At 43.2% G+C, this 16592-nt stretch overlaps 2 protein-coding genes across 4 annotated transcripts in view; both read right to left on the bottom strand.

Annotated features, from left to right (window-relative positions):
- Positions 1–1179, bottom strand: part of mbtd1 (mbt domain containing 1) — a 13469-nt gene extending 12290 nt beyond the window's left edge. The window contains exons 1-4 of the mRNA XM_022743181.1: positions 1008–1179; positions 729–862; positions 526–640; positions 348–430 (exon numbers count right to left, since the gene is read on the bottom strand). Coding sequence (XP_022598902.1) covers positions 348–430; positions 526–640; positions 729–862; positions 1008–1164 — 489 coding nt within the window. The 5' untranslated portion in view covers positions 1165–1179. The remainder of the gene's footprint in view (positions 1–347; positions 431–525; positions 641–728; positions 863–1007) is intronic.
- Positions 1180–3000: 1821 nt separating this feature from the next.
- Positions 3001–16207, bottom strand: tdrkh (tudor and KH domain containing). 3 transcript variants are annotated; one of them, XM_022742929.1, is made up of 14 exons: positions 16036–16206; positions 12097–12260; positions 11926–12017; positions 10851–11049; positions 9795–9934; positions 8985–9330; positions 8737–8903; positions 8473–8648; positions 7705–7769; positions 7439–7590; positions 7234–7344; positions 4650–4704; positions 3679–3760; positions 3001–3574 (listed from the first exon to the last, which is right to left on the bottom strand). In XM_022742929.1, the coding sequence occupies exons 2-13, from the start codon at positions 12224–12226 to the stop codon at positions 3705–3707; spliced, it is 1689 nt and encodes a 562-aa protein (XP_022598650.1). In that variant the 5' UTR covers positions 12227–12260; positions 16036–16206; the 3' UTR covers positions 3001–3574; positions 3679–3704. The 3 variants fall into 3 exon arrangements, with proteins under 3 accessions (XP_022598650.1, XP_022598649.1, XP_022598651.1); XM_022742928.1 differs by having other exon boundaries at positions 11926–12020; XM_022742930.1 differs by lacking the exon at positions 4650–4704 and having other exon boundaries at positions 11926–12020; positions 16036–16207.
- Between the last annotated feature and the right edge of the window lie 385 nt (positions 16208–16592).

The following is a 16592-nucleotide window of genomic DNA, read 5'->3' on the forward strand; positions in this document are numbered from 1 at the left end:
AAGTTAAGTAAGTTTTAGGACATCTTTATAACTTCCTGAAGTGGAAGGATGGAACGATGAACTGAACTCACAGCTATGTAGGCCGGTATCACCTTTTTTTATTTATATATATATATATATAATGTATTTTCTATCGTTATTATTTGTGATGGTTATATAATTTTACTCTTTTGTGTTTATTTATTATCTTACACGTTGCATTTTGCACTTGTATGTACCTTCTTGTTCTGTGTCTGTGTTGCTCTGGGTATTAAAAACAATTCAAATTTCAATAAAGAAATGTTGAAAAACAAACAAAAAAAAAGTTCTGAGGTTCTAATCGGCTCTACTGTGAGTATTGTACTTACATGCTTGAAACAGCTGACCGGAGCTCCGACTGTGTTATTGCTACAGATATACCGACCCCAGTCGAAGCTCTCTGCAGGAACCACTGACAGAAACAAGAACAGTGTAAAGCTGGAGTGTATCCAAACATAGCAGCACTGATGCCCCATTAACCATCATGACTGCTCTTTGATCACATACCAGCTTTTGATTTCGCCTGGTTCTGTTGACTTGCTTGGTACTGGGCGTAAGCTGCCAATTTTGCCATAAGAGGTTGTTTCTGTAAGACTTTAGCCTTTTTCGTTGGTGGTTTGCCCTTTCAAAATTAAAGCAGAAATCAATATTTGTGTAATTATATGTTAATCATAAATAAATGTGTTATCGGAGGCTTAAAATGCATTTACCTGAAGTCTTGCCAAGATGCTAGCTTTTTTGGAATTTGAGGAATAACTCCGAGAACACGACACACTGCAGAAGCGCTTGGTCTTGGAGTAAAAAGCATCTCGTACTCCAACCATCCCACACATCTCACAGGTGGCTGTGAAGAAGAGTCCACAAAGCAAGTGCAAGAACCATTAAAACCATCAGACTACGGCATCCAGGCAAATTCTTTCTTCTTACACACCGGATTATATTCCAGAGAACAAAAACTATAAACTCCAAACATATTTCTGTGCACTGACCCATTCCAGCCTTTCCGTCCGGGTAGGTGTAGACTTGACCATTGTTCTTGATGATGGGCAGGCTGGCAGGGATGGAGGGCACCACCTCATCCTCACTGTCCTCTGAACTGGAGCTACTGGTAGACTCCTCACTGCAGCTGTCGTAACCATCAAACATCCCGAACGAGTCTCTCCGCTTACGCTCTGAACGTGGGGTGCGTTCAGCCTTCACCGTTGAAAAAATGGCAAAAGACATCTGAATTAATTAAATACCTTTAATTCCGTAATTAACAATTATCTTCCTTAACATTTAATATTAAGATCATTTTCTGAAGTACTTGCTCAGTCTATAAAATATCAGAAAATAGTGAAAAAGCCCATGGGTTTCCTAAGATTCAAAGTGTCTTTATTGTCTTGATGTCTCTGAAGACCAAAGCCCATAGATGTTCAGTTTACTATCACAGAGGACCAAAAATATATATAGTTGCATTTGAGAACCAGGGACCAGTGATTTTTAAAAAAATCATTTTGCTTTACAAAATTACTTAAACTGTCAAAATTAACATGAATTAATTAAATTAATTGATTTTCGGATAATCAATTAATCAATCATTTGGACAATGGACAATTCTATAGTACATCGTTGTTGCATTTAAGTGCACAACTCTAGTAGCATTGCACATTCCCAATTTTTAACGAAATTATATTATACATTATTCCTCTTTAAATTGTCATCTGCAGGATCTGACCTGGGAAGCTGGCTGTGGAAGCCAGGTAGAAATTGCTATTAAAATAAGTGACGAAAATAATACAAAAATACAACTACAGCTGTGAAAATATGAAGATTCAGTAGGTCTTGTTCATCGAGAGCACAGAATCCGGAACAGATCTGAAATATTTACAGTTGTCACAGCCTGTTTACTTCCTCTTTTGAGCATCACAGGTGACATCCTAACTGGCTGAGCTAACATTTATTCTTTAGCCAGCAACGATGCTAAAAGAAAAAACAACGTCCCACCAGCAAAGACATGTTTAGCAGAATCTAAGATGTGCAAAATAGAAAAGCTAACTAATATACAAGCTAAAATACGGGGCGGCCTTATTAGAAATCGCTCCGAATGCTAACTAGCGTTAGCATAGCTAGCTAGCGGAAACCTGTTTTTCCAGTTTTTATCCACAAAACCACACCACGCTTTTCATTTGCGTTGCACACTTACGACTACACATATGTAGATAAAAATACGCGTGGGGTTGTTTTATTCATACCGCTTTATTGGAGAGCTTTGTAATATTTAACGCTGGCTGCAGCAGTAGCTAGCTACGATAAACAGATAACAACAAAGGAGGAGCGCTAGCCTAAGCAAATCCTCTGTAATCGGGAGGCTCGCGGCCCTAAAATGATTCAAAATTACTCACCAAATCCCTTGTGTCTTCCATCAGCCCTTCATATAGATAATCTTCTAGTTAACTGTGCTGCCAATGCAAATACAGACCCATACGCTGAGGATAAAATTGGCTTTGAAATAGCAACGACTAAATGAATACTACCAAAGCAGGGTATCAACAAATTACTCTGCTGCTTCTGCGCATGTGCGAGCGTAACCTACATTCGTGTGATTGGTCAATCCGGAATGGAGGTCATCCACCGACACAGAAACAAAACAGTGGACTCCGCTGTGGGAATGAATGAATGGCCTCCTCTGTTTCTAGTGTAAAATAGAAAAGAATAGAATAAAACTTATCCCCGCCGCTTCCGGTGTCAAACCGACACCGATATAAACGGCGGGAATGTTCATTGTATCACTAATTGTTTGACAAGTCACCTGTCTCAGCGTTGCATACAGTTTACTATGCAGACTATGATCTAGAGCAATTCAGATTTATGCTAAAGTTAGACAATAAGGAGTGAAATAACTTTAACACACCCATTATCTACTTTTATTTTGAATCAGACAGGTGATAATTTAAATTAAAGGGAAAACAAACATAATAGGTGTTCACTTAGGTTCTCCACTCATTCTTCAGGGTTTTCCCTTTAATTTTTCACCCATCTGTACATTTATAGCATAAACATCATTTCAAAGTAAAACACAGACACTTCTTGTGACATAAAATAAACCCTTTATATATAGCTCTGAAGACAAACCTCTGCTAATGATACAGTAGATGCCATATTTTCATACTGAACACAATCTGAGGACCACGATAATAATACTGTACAGTGTCATTTCCAAATATAATAACTCAAAGCCTAATATATAGGTCATTAAATCTTCATATGCATACAAGTAGAGAAAAAAATAATAATACTGGCATTTTGTTTTTGTTCCTCTTCATTTTCTGAACACAAAATATAGTAATGACACGCTGAAGCAACGCTGGAACAGATGCAGAACAACATAAAGGCAAAACAAAGAATTCATTGTGTACTGAAGTAATAACGATAAAGTGAATATGGCTGGAAGAACTGCTGCAGTCGTCAGGTAGGTAAGGCTTCACAATGAGGAGTCATGTGGCCGAGTCGGGTCAGATGAGGAAACACCCCCTTCATCTCATCAGAGCTGATGCTGAGGAATGGATGGTCAGTGCTGGAAGAGTCAAGAGGGCCAGGTCATTATTTATTTTAGAGATATAATGCTTCTTAAATCCAGAATGTTAAACTTCATTCAGTCATAAAGATAGGAAACAACACCTTGATATTTATGTACGTCTTTGGTCTCAGAGCAGCTCGTCCTCTATGACATCATCAACGCTTCCTGAGATCGAGGCGACTTCTGAGGGACAAACAGACAACTGGTTCAGTCACTGAACTACCAACAACATGAAAAACAGAACTGCCTTTTTAATCCACTGCAGTGCAGAAGGTTGACAGAGAATCACAACGTAATAACTTCAAGATGAGTAATAATTTGTGAAGTCCCTCTAATTGGGACTGGACTGAAGTTAATTACCAACCAAAGCCGTCAGGTGCTAAAAGCTGGATCTAAACACTTGCTCACATTCTCAGTCTTTTCTTGTTTATTCTTTAATAAGATACTTGGAATTAGCTTGTTTTATTAAAGCTGCATTTTTTCGCCACATGGGGGCAGAACTTCACATCACGCCAAAAATCACACACATTTGACAAATCATGGAGTTGTATGTTGATGTGACGAGCATCAGCATTCATCTGGAGTCATGTTCCTGGTCTTCTGCTGAATCTAAGTCCAGGTTAGCTCTGTTTAACTCTCCTGGGAAGATTATCTGGCTCTTCAGCTGCTAAATGCTCCACTACATTCATCAGCTCGTCACTAATGTTGTGTGTCTGCCGTCGAGTGGTGGGTGCGGTGAGTCTATCCGTTTATTCACTTGCTGGAATGGAGTGCGATGAGAGCCGAACTCTGGACGTTGAATTCAGGAGTTCTAATTCCACATTGACCTGTACCTGTGTGGTTTGTTGTATTTGGTTTGTTGGCTGGACGTCACATCATACTCAGGTGAACGCTCCATTTCCTTCTCCGGTTTTATTTGAAACTCTTCACCTGCTGGTTTCCTCACATGCAGCATCCTACTGTTATTTTATATTGATATATGTTTTCCCGCCTTCTAGTATACGTGCTCCTGCTGAGCGTGTGTGGTGGCGGTTACCTGTCACTGGTTTCCTGTCTCAGTGTCAGTACTCACCTGACAAGCTGATACAGGAGAGACTGAGCTCTGACGACGCTCCTATCACATCGTCCTGTAGGACGAAAAAGAAGCAGAAGTTGTTCGTGTGTTCGTTATAATATATATATATATATTATATATAATATATATTATATATATATATATAAAAGTAAACGTGGCAAGAAAAGCTATGTTGAACCTTTTGGAATGTCATGGTTTTCTGAATAAATCTGATCTGATCTTCATCTAAGTCAAGGATATTGACAAATATAATGTGTCTAAAATAATACACAAGAAAAAATCTGATCTTTCATGTCTTTATTGAACACAGTCATTCAACATTCAAAATGGCAGTGGAAAGTAAGTGAACCCTTAGAATTAATCCTGGCAGAACTGCTTAAGCTTTGCCACATTCTTTGGACGTCTCATGTGTATGGCTCTCTTCAAGTCAATCCATAGCATTTCTATTGGGTTGAGGTCTGGGCTCTGACTTGGCCACTCAAAAAGGAGGATTTTGTTTTTCTGGAACCAGTCTGTTGTGGACTTGCTCCGGTGTTTTGGGTCGTTGTCCTGTTGCATCACCCACCTTCTAGAGAGTTTCAGCTGATGTACAGACACTCTCAGATTATCCTGAAGAATTCTCTGATAAACTTGGGAATTCATCTTCCCCTCAATGATTGCAAGCTGGCCAGGCCCTGATGCAGCAAAGCAGGCCCAAATCATGAGGTTTCCTCCACCATACTTTACGGTTGGGATGATGTTTTCATGACGATATGCCGTGCCCTTTCTACGCCAGATGTAGTGCTGGGTGTTTTTTCCAAATAGTTCAATCTTAGTTTCGTCAGTCCACAAAACATTTTGCCAATACCGCTGTGGAGTGTCAATGTGCTCTTTTGCAAACTTCAGGCGTGCAGCAATGTTCTTTTTAGTAAACAGTGGCTTCCTTCGTGGTGTCCTGCCGTAGATACCCTGCTTGTTCAATGTTTTACGTATTGTTGACTCATGAACAGAGATGTTAGCCAGTTCCAATGATGCCTTCAAATCTTTGGCTGTCATTCGGGGTTGTTTCTTTACCTCATTGATGAGTCTTCGTTGTGCTCTTGGTGTCATTTTGACTGGGCGTCCACTTCTTGGTAGAGCAGCAACAGTCCCAAAGTGTCTCCATTTGTAGATTGTTTGCCTAACTGTAGACTGGTGAATTTCTAAAGTCTTTGAAATCACTTTGTAACCCTTGGCAGCTTAATGTAAATCAACAATTCTTGATCGTAGATCCTCTGAAAGCTCTTTTTGGCGAGGCATGGCTCACATAAATGTGTTCTTCTTTTGCAAAACAAACTCCAAAAGTTTGAGGGGTTTTTATCAGTCAAAGTAGCTTTAGTCCACACCCCCAAACTCATTGTCTTAACGAGACTCCAGGTATGCTAAAACCTGACACCAATTAGCTTTTTTGAGGTCATTAATTCAAGGGTTCACATACTTTTTCCACAAGCACTATGAGGATTTTTTGGTTATTCTCAATAAAGACATGAAAGATCAATTTTTTCTTGTGGTATTATTTAAGACACATTATATTTGTCAATACCCTTGACTTAGATGAAGATCAGATCCCATATGAAGTCATCGTGCTATCCTGATGTAGCCAAAAGAAAACAGCTGGATCAATGTTGGACATGTTTCCTTGCGCCCTCAGCTCTATCTCCTTCTCTCTGTTGTAGTTGGATCTGCACAACGAGGCATCTGCCAGACCACACACAGGCTTCACAGTCGGGGGGGGGGGTTAGTAGCTGAGGAGACTCACATGTGGGTGAATCAGTACTAATCCAGTGTCTTCTTTTATCCCTCACCCTGCTCTTCCTCCAGCACATGGTTCTCTGTGTGACCCACACATCTGTGGTAGTAACATCAGTAACAGTCTCTCTAACTCTGACTTCAACTGAATCTGTGCTGCCTGTTTTTCACCGAGCTGCTTCTTCTTGTTCAGTCTTATTGTTTTTCATCCAGTCTGGTGTTTCTGCAACTGTCTTTTTATTTCTCTCTGTTGGTGCATGTGCATCAGTCTTAACTTCACTCCACCGGCAGCTCAGCAGCCTCTCAGGGAGTGTCAGACCGGCTCCAAGACGACGCTGTTAAAGTAGGCTAACCTTTCCTTCTGCTGTCTGTGAGAAGAGTTGAAGTTGACGGTGTCTGAATTATTCATTTAAAGTCCGACAGAAGTGATTCACTCAATCTGCTGTTCCCTGCTAATTCTCAACTCTAAGTGAACAGTTCAGTTTCTCACTGACTTATCAATTTCATTCATCTGTGTGATCCTTGTCACATGTTCATTATTAATACCTCATTTACTCAGTTACTTATAGAGGTCAGCTGTGTCCCAGTTCAGTGGCTGCAGAGTTCCTACAGATCTGAATATAGACTGAAGAAACTGTGTTTCACTCTGGCAACAATTAATTCTGTGTTTATCTTGTTTCTGCCGTGAAATTTCTTTAAAGATATTTAACATACGAATATCTTTAAAGAAAAAAATACATTTTAATTGCTTAAAATGACCTTAATTGAATGTGTTAATGAGAGCTGTAGGGCTCCAGTGTGTTCTGTGACTCACCAGCATCCTCTGCAGACAGCCAAGATTGTCGCCCTCAGTCTTTCCGTTCATCACTTCCTGGAAGCTGATGGCGTGGCCCAGCCGTACGAGCTCCTCACCGATATCTACAGTCTGGGATGGGCAGCGTTTTTTTTTATTTTTATACATGAGCACAGGAGACAGGATAAGAGACGAACCAAACACAGATGATGGAAATCTGTCCGACCTTGGCCTCGCTGTTCACATAGAGCTTGACGCTGGGCCAGGAGGAGACCTCAGAGTGGGAGTAGCTGCACAGTTTGGCCTGCAGGGGTCTCCAGGAGGCGCAGTACGTCAGCCGCTCGAACTCATCCAGGGCCGCCTCAGTCCACGCCTCTCCTGAGGAACACACAGTTCAGGAAATGTCAAAATAAAAGACCTAAACAAAAGAGTCATAACTCAACATTTAGAGTTATGGATCATATTTTTCAGGTATTAACACAATGGTTTTACCTTTCGGTCTCACTCCTGCTAAGCTGCACTCGATGGCTTGGAACGGTAAGCTGAGGAAGTCACTCCTGAAATGTTCATGCAGCAAAAGCAAAAGCCGTTAACGTAACCAGTCTGTCGTGTTTCACTGATGTCATGAACAACCATCTTCCCTGCTCCTGGTGTGCAGAGCAAGAGCACAGTTGTATGAGGAGCCTTGAAAAAAAAAACAACCTATAAACATTTCATGAGTTGAGATTACAACGAGACAAGACATTTCTATTAGACTCCATCAGTCTGTTGTCATGTTGATGCACAAACTACACTCCTGATCCCAGAAGAGTAAAAGATTACTCCAAAACTGGGTCGATGAAAACACAAGAATTAGAGAAAGAAGAATTAGAATTAGAAGAAGAAGAATTAGAATTATTAGAAGAAGAAGTCTGTGTGTGTCAGAGTAAAAAAGTGAATTGACTTTTATTCCACATAAAACCTACAGACTGTATTCCGCCGCTTTCTGATTGGCTCAGCTGACCTGCGGCTGCGGCGTAATACAGTGCGCTCTGTAGGCGCTTGTGCGTAGGAGTACGGTAGCTCAGACTGTGGACCTGGTCCCCCTTCACTCAGACTGCAGCTGCTCAGGTGTCACTTCATGGTCAGTGTGGAGAGGAGGGACGAGGACAGACACCAGTGACTCTCTGTAGATCACCTATCTAAGTCTGGCTCAACAGAAATGAAGAAGAAGAAGAAGAAGAAGAAGGTGTTATTAAGAGAGTGCAGCTGCTCTCGTACCTCATACGGCAGAGACTGTCTCTGGGCAGCTCCCCGTTGTCCCCAAAGTCAACATAGTAAAGGTCCACGTGTCCAGAGGACAGGACTCCCAGCACCCTGGCCCTGTTCCACGTGCCGTGGTCTCGGTACGGAGCGGCCACAATGTCCCCCACCACGATGGTCTCCACCCTCTGCTCCTGGAGGGAAGAAAAGGAGGGGCAATTACACACCGGGGTCCATTAGTCACGTCTCACCACTAGTGAAGACGGCGGGACGCGGACTGACTGTGCGGTCGCTGCCGTTGTAGAAGCGGTTCATCTCCTCCGTCAGTTTGTCCAGCTGCAGGGAGCGGACCCCCAAGATCTGGATCCAGAAGTGGTTTGGGTTCTCCGACGCAGAGACGTAAACTTCCAGATGTTCGTCAGGCTGGAAGCTCAGGTCTGGACTGGGGACTGGACAACACAGAGACGATCAAGTTCAAGGACAGAGTCTTTTCAATAATCAATAACCAATTACAGAGACAGTGAACCAACTTTCAAACTTGGAAACTTCAGAGAGAGAGTCTGTGGAGAGACTCTCTTCCTCCTCCTCCTCCTCATCATTATCCTCCTCCTCCTTGCTGTCAGTGTTGCTGAGTTTGTGCTCCTCCATCTTGTCCTGAATATGTTCTGGTTCTCCTGCGGTTCCACACGAGTGAATGAGCCCGTTCTTCACTGGGGGGTGGGGGCCGTTGTTGTTCAAACCCGCCGGTGCCTCAGGTTCTGTGCTGTCCGGCCTCTGGTTCACTGCAGTGTGGCCACGCCTCTGACGCAGAGCGGACGACTGCGAGATCTTTGTCCTCACCGTCGTGTCCTCTCTGACCTTCTCCAGAATCAGCTCCTGCACACAGATCAACACATGACTGAACATGGAGCCGCAGGCAGGCACGCAGGCAGGCAGGCAGGCAGGCAGGCACGCAGGCAGGCAGGCAGGCAGGCACGCAGGCAGGCAGGCACGCACGCAGGCACGCAGGCAGGCACGCAGGCAGGCAGGCAGGCAGGCACGCACGCAGGCAGGCAGGCAGGCACGCAGGCACGCAGGCACGCAGGCACGCAGGCACGCAGGCACGCAGGCAGGCATGCACGCATGCATGCACGCAGGCACGCAGGCACGCACGCAGGCAGGCACGCAGGCAGGCACGCAGGCATGCAGGCACGCAGGCAGGCAGGCACGCAGGCACGCACGCAGGCACGCACGCACGCAGGCAGGCACGCAGGCACGCAGGCACGCACGCAGGCAGGCACGCAGGCACGCAGGCAGGCAGGCACGCAGGCAGGCACGCACACACAGTGACTCCTCCTCACCTTGGCCTGTTTCACCTCCTCTCTGGTCCCTGTGATCGTCACGTTGCCCTTCGCTCCAGGACCCGCCGTCTTCTCTTTGGAACAAGACAATTTGGCCCCCGTTGTCCTGGTGATCAGTTTCAAACTCCCTCCACCACGACCTGCACGCACACACGCACGCACACACACACACACACACATTTGAGCTGAGCAGACAGGAAGTGCAGTCTTCTGTCCTGCTTCTATGTAGAAATGTGTCTTTAAATTGAATCAGATCTTTATCCAGCTGTTGCTGTTTGTTGTGGCTAATGAACCTGTATATCTACTATTTTACATTATCATCATATTTTTTCTTTTTTGTAAAATTATAATACATTTTAATTACTGTTTACATTCTTCCTACAAGTTCATCAAACACATTCAGCACACACACACATATTACAGACCACCACACACATCGTATCGTTATCGTTTCTTTTTGTTCTTGTCTTTGACGTCGTCCACACGTCTGTCCATGATGTCCTATATTGTTTTTGTTACGTTAGTGTAGAGTCAAACCAACACTCAGCTGACACACTGCCAACCTCTCATTCACATTCCCTCTTCGTCCTGCTGTCCAAAATACTCAATACGTCACCAAATGTGGATTAATCCGCCACTGAAAGTAGTCCCCAACTAAGGCACTGTTATTTTCTCCTGTTTCCTGCTAAAAAAAACTACAGTGGCCATCTGTTTTAGGAAATGACTTTTTAAAAATGATATCATCTACCCTGCATTTGTGAGACGTCTTTAAAAACTGAAATCTTCAATAGGAACCAATGAGCCTGAGGCCACAGACACGAGTCAGAGAGCACTGAGCGGCGGACTGACACACTCGATTTTTGACTTTTCATGGGGTTTGTTGACAGTAAGAAAAATGCAGAATGATCCTTTGACTGATTCTCATGTTTCAGTTCTCCAGCTTCATCCCACAGGAGGTTAACTGGCGTCTCTAGATTAAATATGAAGATGTGAGTGTGACTCCGGACCGGACCACTACCAGTAACAAACTCATCATCCTTCACACTGAGTGGCTACCTATGATACGTCCGAAGGCGGTCTGAGGAACCTCCAAGGTCTCGGTGAGCGGTTCACAGTCTGTGACCAGGTTCTCCAGGACGCAGCGGGCCAGCAGGATCTGCTCCTTCGAGCCCTGCAGCAGGAAGCACACGGCCTTACAGCCAGGCTCCCCCGAGCCTGACAAGACCCGCACATGAGCTCCAGACCTCTGGGTCACCTGAGAGAGACACAGCTGAGTGAGAAGACCGCCCACCTGCTCTCTCTCTCTCTCTCTCTCTCTCTCTCTAGATACATCATGAACTACTTTACTAAACAATTAGTTAGAAAATTACAGAAAATTGTTCAAATATTTTCATTTTTATTTACACAAATGTGTTTTTCTTGTTTTTAGTGTTAATGTCTTTAATGTTGTATTTAATGTATTTCCTGCCTCTGTAAAGCTGCCTCGTTCGATGTGAAGATTTGATGCTTTTCTTTGTCACATCGGAGCAGTTTACCTTGATGATGAGTAAGAAACCAAGTTCACAGGGCAACCCAGCTGGACAGCCCACTATCAAACTATATGAATATATATAAATACTACATAAATAAAAGATGTTAGTTTCTGTGTCTGTGTTTTCATTTACAGCTGCAGCTGGACGGGTGATTGTGAATTACTCTTGTTGACATTGTTGCTGCTCTTGCTAACAGATGCTAACAGGGCGACTGACTGTAAAGATGCGGAGGCAGTGACGACACAACTGTGATGAAATAAAACTTGACATCAAATATACAAAAATACAAAAAATAAATATAAAATATGTCATTATGAGATTTTTTTTTAAAAACTGGCTTTTGAAGTAAAAATATCTGTAATAACATAAAATTCTGTTATTACAAAAATAAGAAAGATGAAATAATGTAATAATGTCTTTATTCATGTGATTATTTATGTCATAATGTCTTTTTTATTTATTTAAAACTGAACACTTTGGGCTTCTGTAATTCTGCAGACTGATCATGAAGGAAATCATCTACCTTATTTTAGAAGCTGTTATGATATTATCCACCACTTTAACTCATCATCATCATCATCAGGTGTTGAAGAACTCACCACATCCAAAAACTTGGCCTGGTATCTGGACATGTTCCTGTAAACCTCCACAGGGAGCGTCATCTTTGACACCTCTGTGTCGGGCCCCTGACCTGCTGACGACGAACGAGATCATCAGAAAATCAACACAAACAGTCATTCATCATTTCCACACACGCAGCAGATACTCACTGCTGCTGGTGCTGCTCATGTGGCGATAGACCATGTAGCCCACCGTGGCCCCGACAGAGAGCCCCGCCGCCAGAGCCACCATTTTGCCAGAGCTCAGGCTGCTCTTGTGACCCTCCTTCACCGCGTCCATGACACGCTGCGCTGCACCCAGCGGGACGCTCCACCTGAACACACACACACACACACACACACACACACACACACACACACACACACACACACACGACATGAGTCTCCTTCCACTGGTGGTGTTCGGCCTGTGACCGTTCGCAACGTTTTCTCTCTGTGTTGAGTTTATCTACTCCTGTCTACGAACAAGTCAGCCATCTTTTATTACTTTTGAAAAATGTTTCAAAAAAACAAAAACAAAAGGAAGATCACGGCGATCAGGATGTGCCTGATGGTGTTTTGTGGCGATGCGTCGTCTTGCTCGGCAGCTGTACAGTCATGCAGCACACATGATGAAAGCGTTAGCCAGCCTGAATGAAGAGGTGTAGCTCAGGTTTCACAGAGGTGTTTCAGACTGGTCTGTGGTGTTGGTCCAGATCAGTTTAATGTCAGTCACACCGTTTCACTGACATAAAGACTCATTTTAGGCCAAAAACACTGCACACCTTACCCCAAGGCTACCTCAGCTATAAGACCAATGTTACCACGGTAACAATCAAACAAAAAACAGGAAAACATGACGTTTGCTGACATTGTTATGGAGAGAGCAAGAGAACAGAAAGAGTTTTCTTTTCATTGTTTCACTCTTAAAGTAAAATGTCCTTGAAACAGTTGAATTCTTCCTGAAGACAAACCATTCTGCTGAGGGTAAATGAAGAGGTTGAGAGGTTGGATGATGTTCCTTGGTCAGCCATATTTTTTATTTTGAAAAAAGTCTTAATTTACCCAGAATTCATTGTATCACAGTCTGACTTAAGATAGTGAAGAACTAAACTGCTTTGTGCAGCAGATGAATTCAGACTTCTGTCTAAAACACAGTCTCTGTCTCTGTGAAACCGGCCTCAGGTGTTCTCAAACATTTTCATATCACAGATCACTGATTCATTTGGTTTCACTGTGGAGCCCCAATTTGGGATTGGACTCTCCCGTTGAAATACAGTGGTGTGCAAAGGTTTGATGAAGATTAAAGAATAAATACGACCCCTGCAGCAAACAGATGTTTCCTCAAATGTTAATGCAAAGTTACTTTTTAATTCATGAATCTAAAAATTAATCAGTAATTGGGGCCTGTGCTAAAGTAGCTGAGTCAGTAATCACCCCACCCTGACAGATATCACAGCATGAAAACACTTGTTACAGCTCAGACCTGCTGTTTAGTGGCAGCTTCACTTTACCTGAAACATAAAATACAATAATATTATTATATATTATAAGAAAACACCTGAAAATGGATGCCCATGCTCATTTTTATAAGTTTGTTCCTTTTTCATCTGGCAAGTTGTTGTTTTTTTTGTTTGTATGTGTTTGTTGTTGTAATACTCATTTTGGCCACAGGTGGCTGAAGCGCATCACTACCCCAGTCTAAACAGGACTAAAAACATTCACGTCTGGGCCACTTTCAATTTCATGTTTCATGTTTTAGCCAAACAGAAGTTTCACTTGCCTCTGAGGGAAGGTGAACTTACAAGTTCTAGTGAGTCAGTTAAGGCCTGTGGAGTTAATGAAGGAAGTAGCAGGGGGCCCAGACTCTTGCACCAATTACTATTCAATTTTCTTAATTTTTTCCAAGTTAAAACATTAACATTTGAGGAAAGTTCATTTTAATGTGCATTTATTTGCTGCTGGGGTTGTATTTATTTCTCTCCACTTTGTCCAGAGGAGACCAGACTCCTGCATACAACTGTATATGAGAGGATGCTGGTTGTTTATCTTATTATAGCATGAGGTTAAAGTTCACTCTTGATCTTCAAAAGTTTCACTCAAAGGTCCCTTTAGTAGCTGTTCTGAGGCCATTCATCATATTATATGAGCTTCATCAGCAGATGGGAGTCTGCTGTCATAAGGTCTTAATGCCAAAGCTCATTCTTGGATATGATTGAAAGCTCCAGAACAGGTGCTAAATGGACTGTTCGTCCCTGTTCAGACCTGGTGTTCACACGCCTCTTCAGTCTGATCACATGTAGTCAGCTCCAAGTATGTCAGTCCACACCTGGGCGGTCCTTCAGTAGAGTGGGCGGTCCTTCAATGTGGCCCAGGACACATTCACGTTCATCACACTGCTAAAAGAATGTGTTCTCATGTGGTCCAGACCTCTGCATGTGGTTTGAGTGATCAATGCGTCTTGGGTGCGTTCACACCTGAACTTAGAGCTGACCACTGGTGATCGGATCAGCTGAGACAGATGTTAACACCAGGTCTGAACAGGTCCTAAGTGTTCTTCATTTTTGTTAGGGACCCTTGGAGGTCCGCAGACCCCATGTTGAGAACCACCGCAGCAGATTCTTATCATGTAGCGTTCACCACCTCAGACTACATCACTTCAGCCTGAAAAACGTGCACAAGCAGTCACACACACACACACACACACACACACACACACACACACACGCAGCACTGCGCCTCTCATGATGCACCAAGCCAAACCGCAGCTGCCCTGACCCCGACAGCAGCAGGACGCGATGCACTGAAAGCACACACTGGAAACCATTTACTGCATTCGGGCGACCTCCAGCCATTCCACTGACCGCTGAGTACTTGCATCCAATTCTTTCTGAGGCTTTGAACATGGCACTGCTACAACTACGACGCACACACAGAACAGAATGCACTGGAGGTGAGCCGACAGCCAACAGGATCAGGACCACGCAGCTACGGGGGAGCACACAGCACCACCATGCAGATGCGTGTCTCACTGGGAGAAGAGGGCTCTGGGGCTGTAGTTGAGAAACACGTGGGACTTGGACACTCCAACGTCCATCTCAGAGGAATCGTGACAGTATGACACAAATCTTCTTCAATCCTGGCTCTGTTTTTTTTTTTTGTGTGTGTGTGCATCCAAGTTCAAGACTACTGACAGACAGAAGGGGGAGAAAGTTTCAGCATTTCAAGTCACAACATGACAGCAACTGGTCAGTCACACTGCAGTTTGATGCACATTTCATCAGAAATCACAGGAATAACAGGATGACTCACTTTTTTTGATTTTGCGAGGACCAAGCCTTCCTTTAAAAAAAATCTATTTATAGTTCTGTGTCTTTGTGAAAGAAGAACAAAACATCTACAAACAAAACTTCAGACTTTTCTGTAATTGCTCAAGTGTTTAGGTAAATTCGGCATTCAACAGATCCGCCAAGCACCACGCGGTTTCAATAAAACAGTGCAAATGTCATAACCGGTCATGCTGTTTGTTATTGTACAACGCGCTGTACATGGGTAAGTACATGGGATTGCTGGTTAGTTAATATAGTATTTAAGCCGAGTCGAGACTGAGCCGAATTATCCTTCTGATTCATACAGTGTTTTCAGTGTTTTCAGACACCTTCTACATTGACGCTTTAGTTGAACATTAGCACAGCAGCTTTACATGTTGAGATTTTTTAAATGGAGTTTGGCGTGACGTCTCCTGACACCAAACAGCATCACCTACGCGATAACCTTGGCTTTTTCTACACTCTCGGGCACATTATTGTGGAACAGCTATTTAGCCAAGACAAAGCCTCGAGTCTGTATTTGCTCCGACTCAAACGGACGTGATATTTCTAGCGAGCTGTCAAAACGACCGCAAAAACACTTTCTCCTCTGAGCAAGCCAAGCTAACGTTAGCTAGCTGCTAGCTGACGCATGCAAGCAAGTCAAACATTCAGAAAAAAGAGGACCAAACGTCTTTGGCACGCGCGCATACTCAAACCGTACGACCTCCGTCTGTTTTCAATGTCTAATGTGATTCAAAAGGAACAATAAACACACGTTATGATGATGAATGACACTCACAGACGAATCCTCGCTCCTTCTCTGATCGACCCCGTCTGTGATTGTTGTCACGCTCGCCGGCGGAAGCGCTAACCATACCGGAAGCTGTGTTTACATTTAATGTTAATAAGACTCATTTTACAGAGTGAAACCGCAGTGCAGCCTCTCCCGCCGAACAGACAGCTCCACAAACGTCTCCAGTTGACACACAAGACACGTGACTATAACTCAAATAACGACACTTACTTTGAAAGGTCAACCGGAAGTGGCTTTCTTCTCATGTCAGTAGATCTTAAAAACCACACCTACATTTGTTGCCTATTCAAATGAAATAATATCGATATTCAGCATCTGTATGAATATCTATGCACTATAATATTTTTTTCTTTAATTTTCTTATTCATTCTTCCATTTTCTTTCTTCTGAGCCACATTTCTACTCTTATTACTGCTTGCCCAATTGTTCCTATAGTTTCCTTTTGACTGTTATAAAGATTGTCCATAAAAAATTAAAAATAATAATAAACTTGTCAGTAGACGTGAGGGTCTGTTGTGAGACAGCAAATCACTGTCATAATA

The sequence above is a fragment of the Seriola dumerili genome, unplaced genomic scaffold, assembly GCF_002260705.1.
Source record: "Seriola dumerili isolate Sdu_G_001 unplaced genomic scaffold, Sdu_1.0 BDQW01000068.1, whole genome shotgun sequence".
NCBI lineage: Eukaryota > Metazoa > Chordata > Actinopteri > Carangiformes > Carangidae > Seriola > Seriola dumerili.

What these genes read in the sequence shown, in the direction of transcription:
- tdrkh (XM_022742928.1), bottom strand. Translation starts at nt 12,226, where the DNA reads ATGGACGCGGTGAAGGAGGGTCACAAGAGCAGCCTGAGCTCTGGCAAA. An exon ending in CATGAGCAGCACCAGCAGCA is followed by an intron (nt 12,021 to 12,096) that starts GTGAGTATCTGC and finishes GTTCGTCGTCAG; the next exon opens with CAGGTCAGGGGCCCGACACA. An exon ending in GCTGTCTGCAGAGGATGCTG is followed by an intron (nt 4,705 to 7,233) that starts GTGAGTCACAGA and finishes TTCGTCCTACAG; the next exon opens with GACGATGTGATAGGAGCGTC.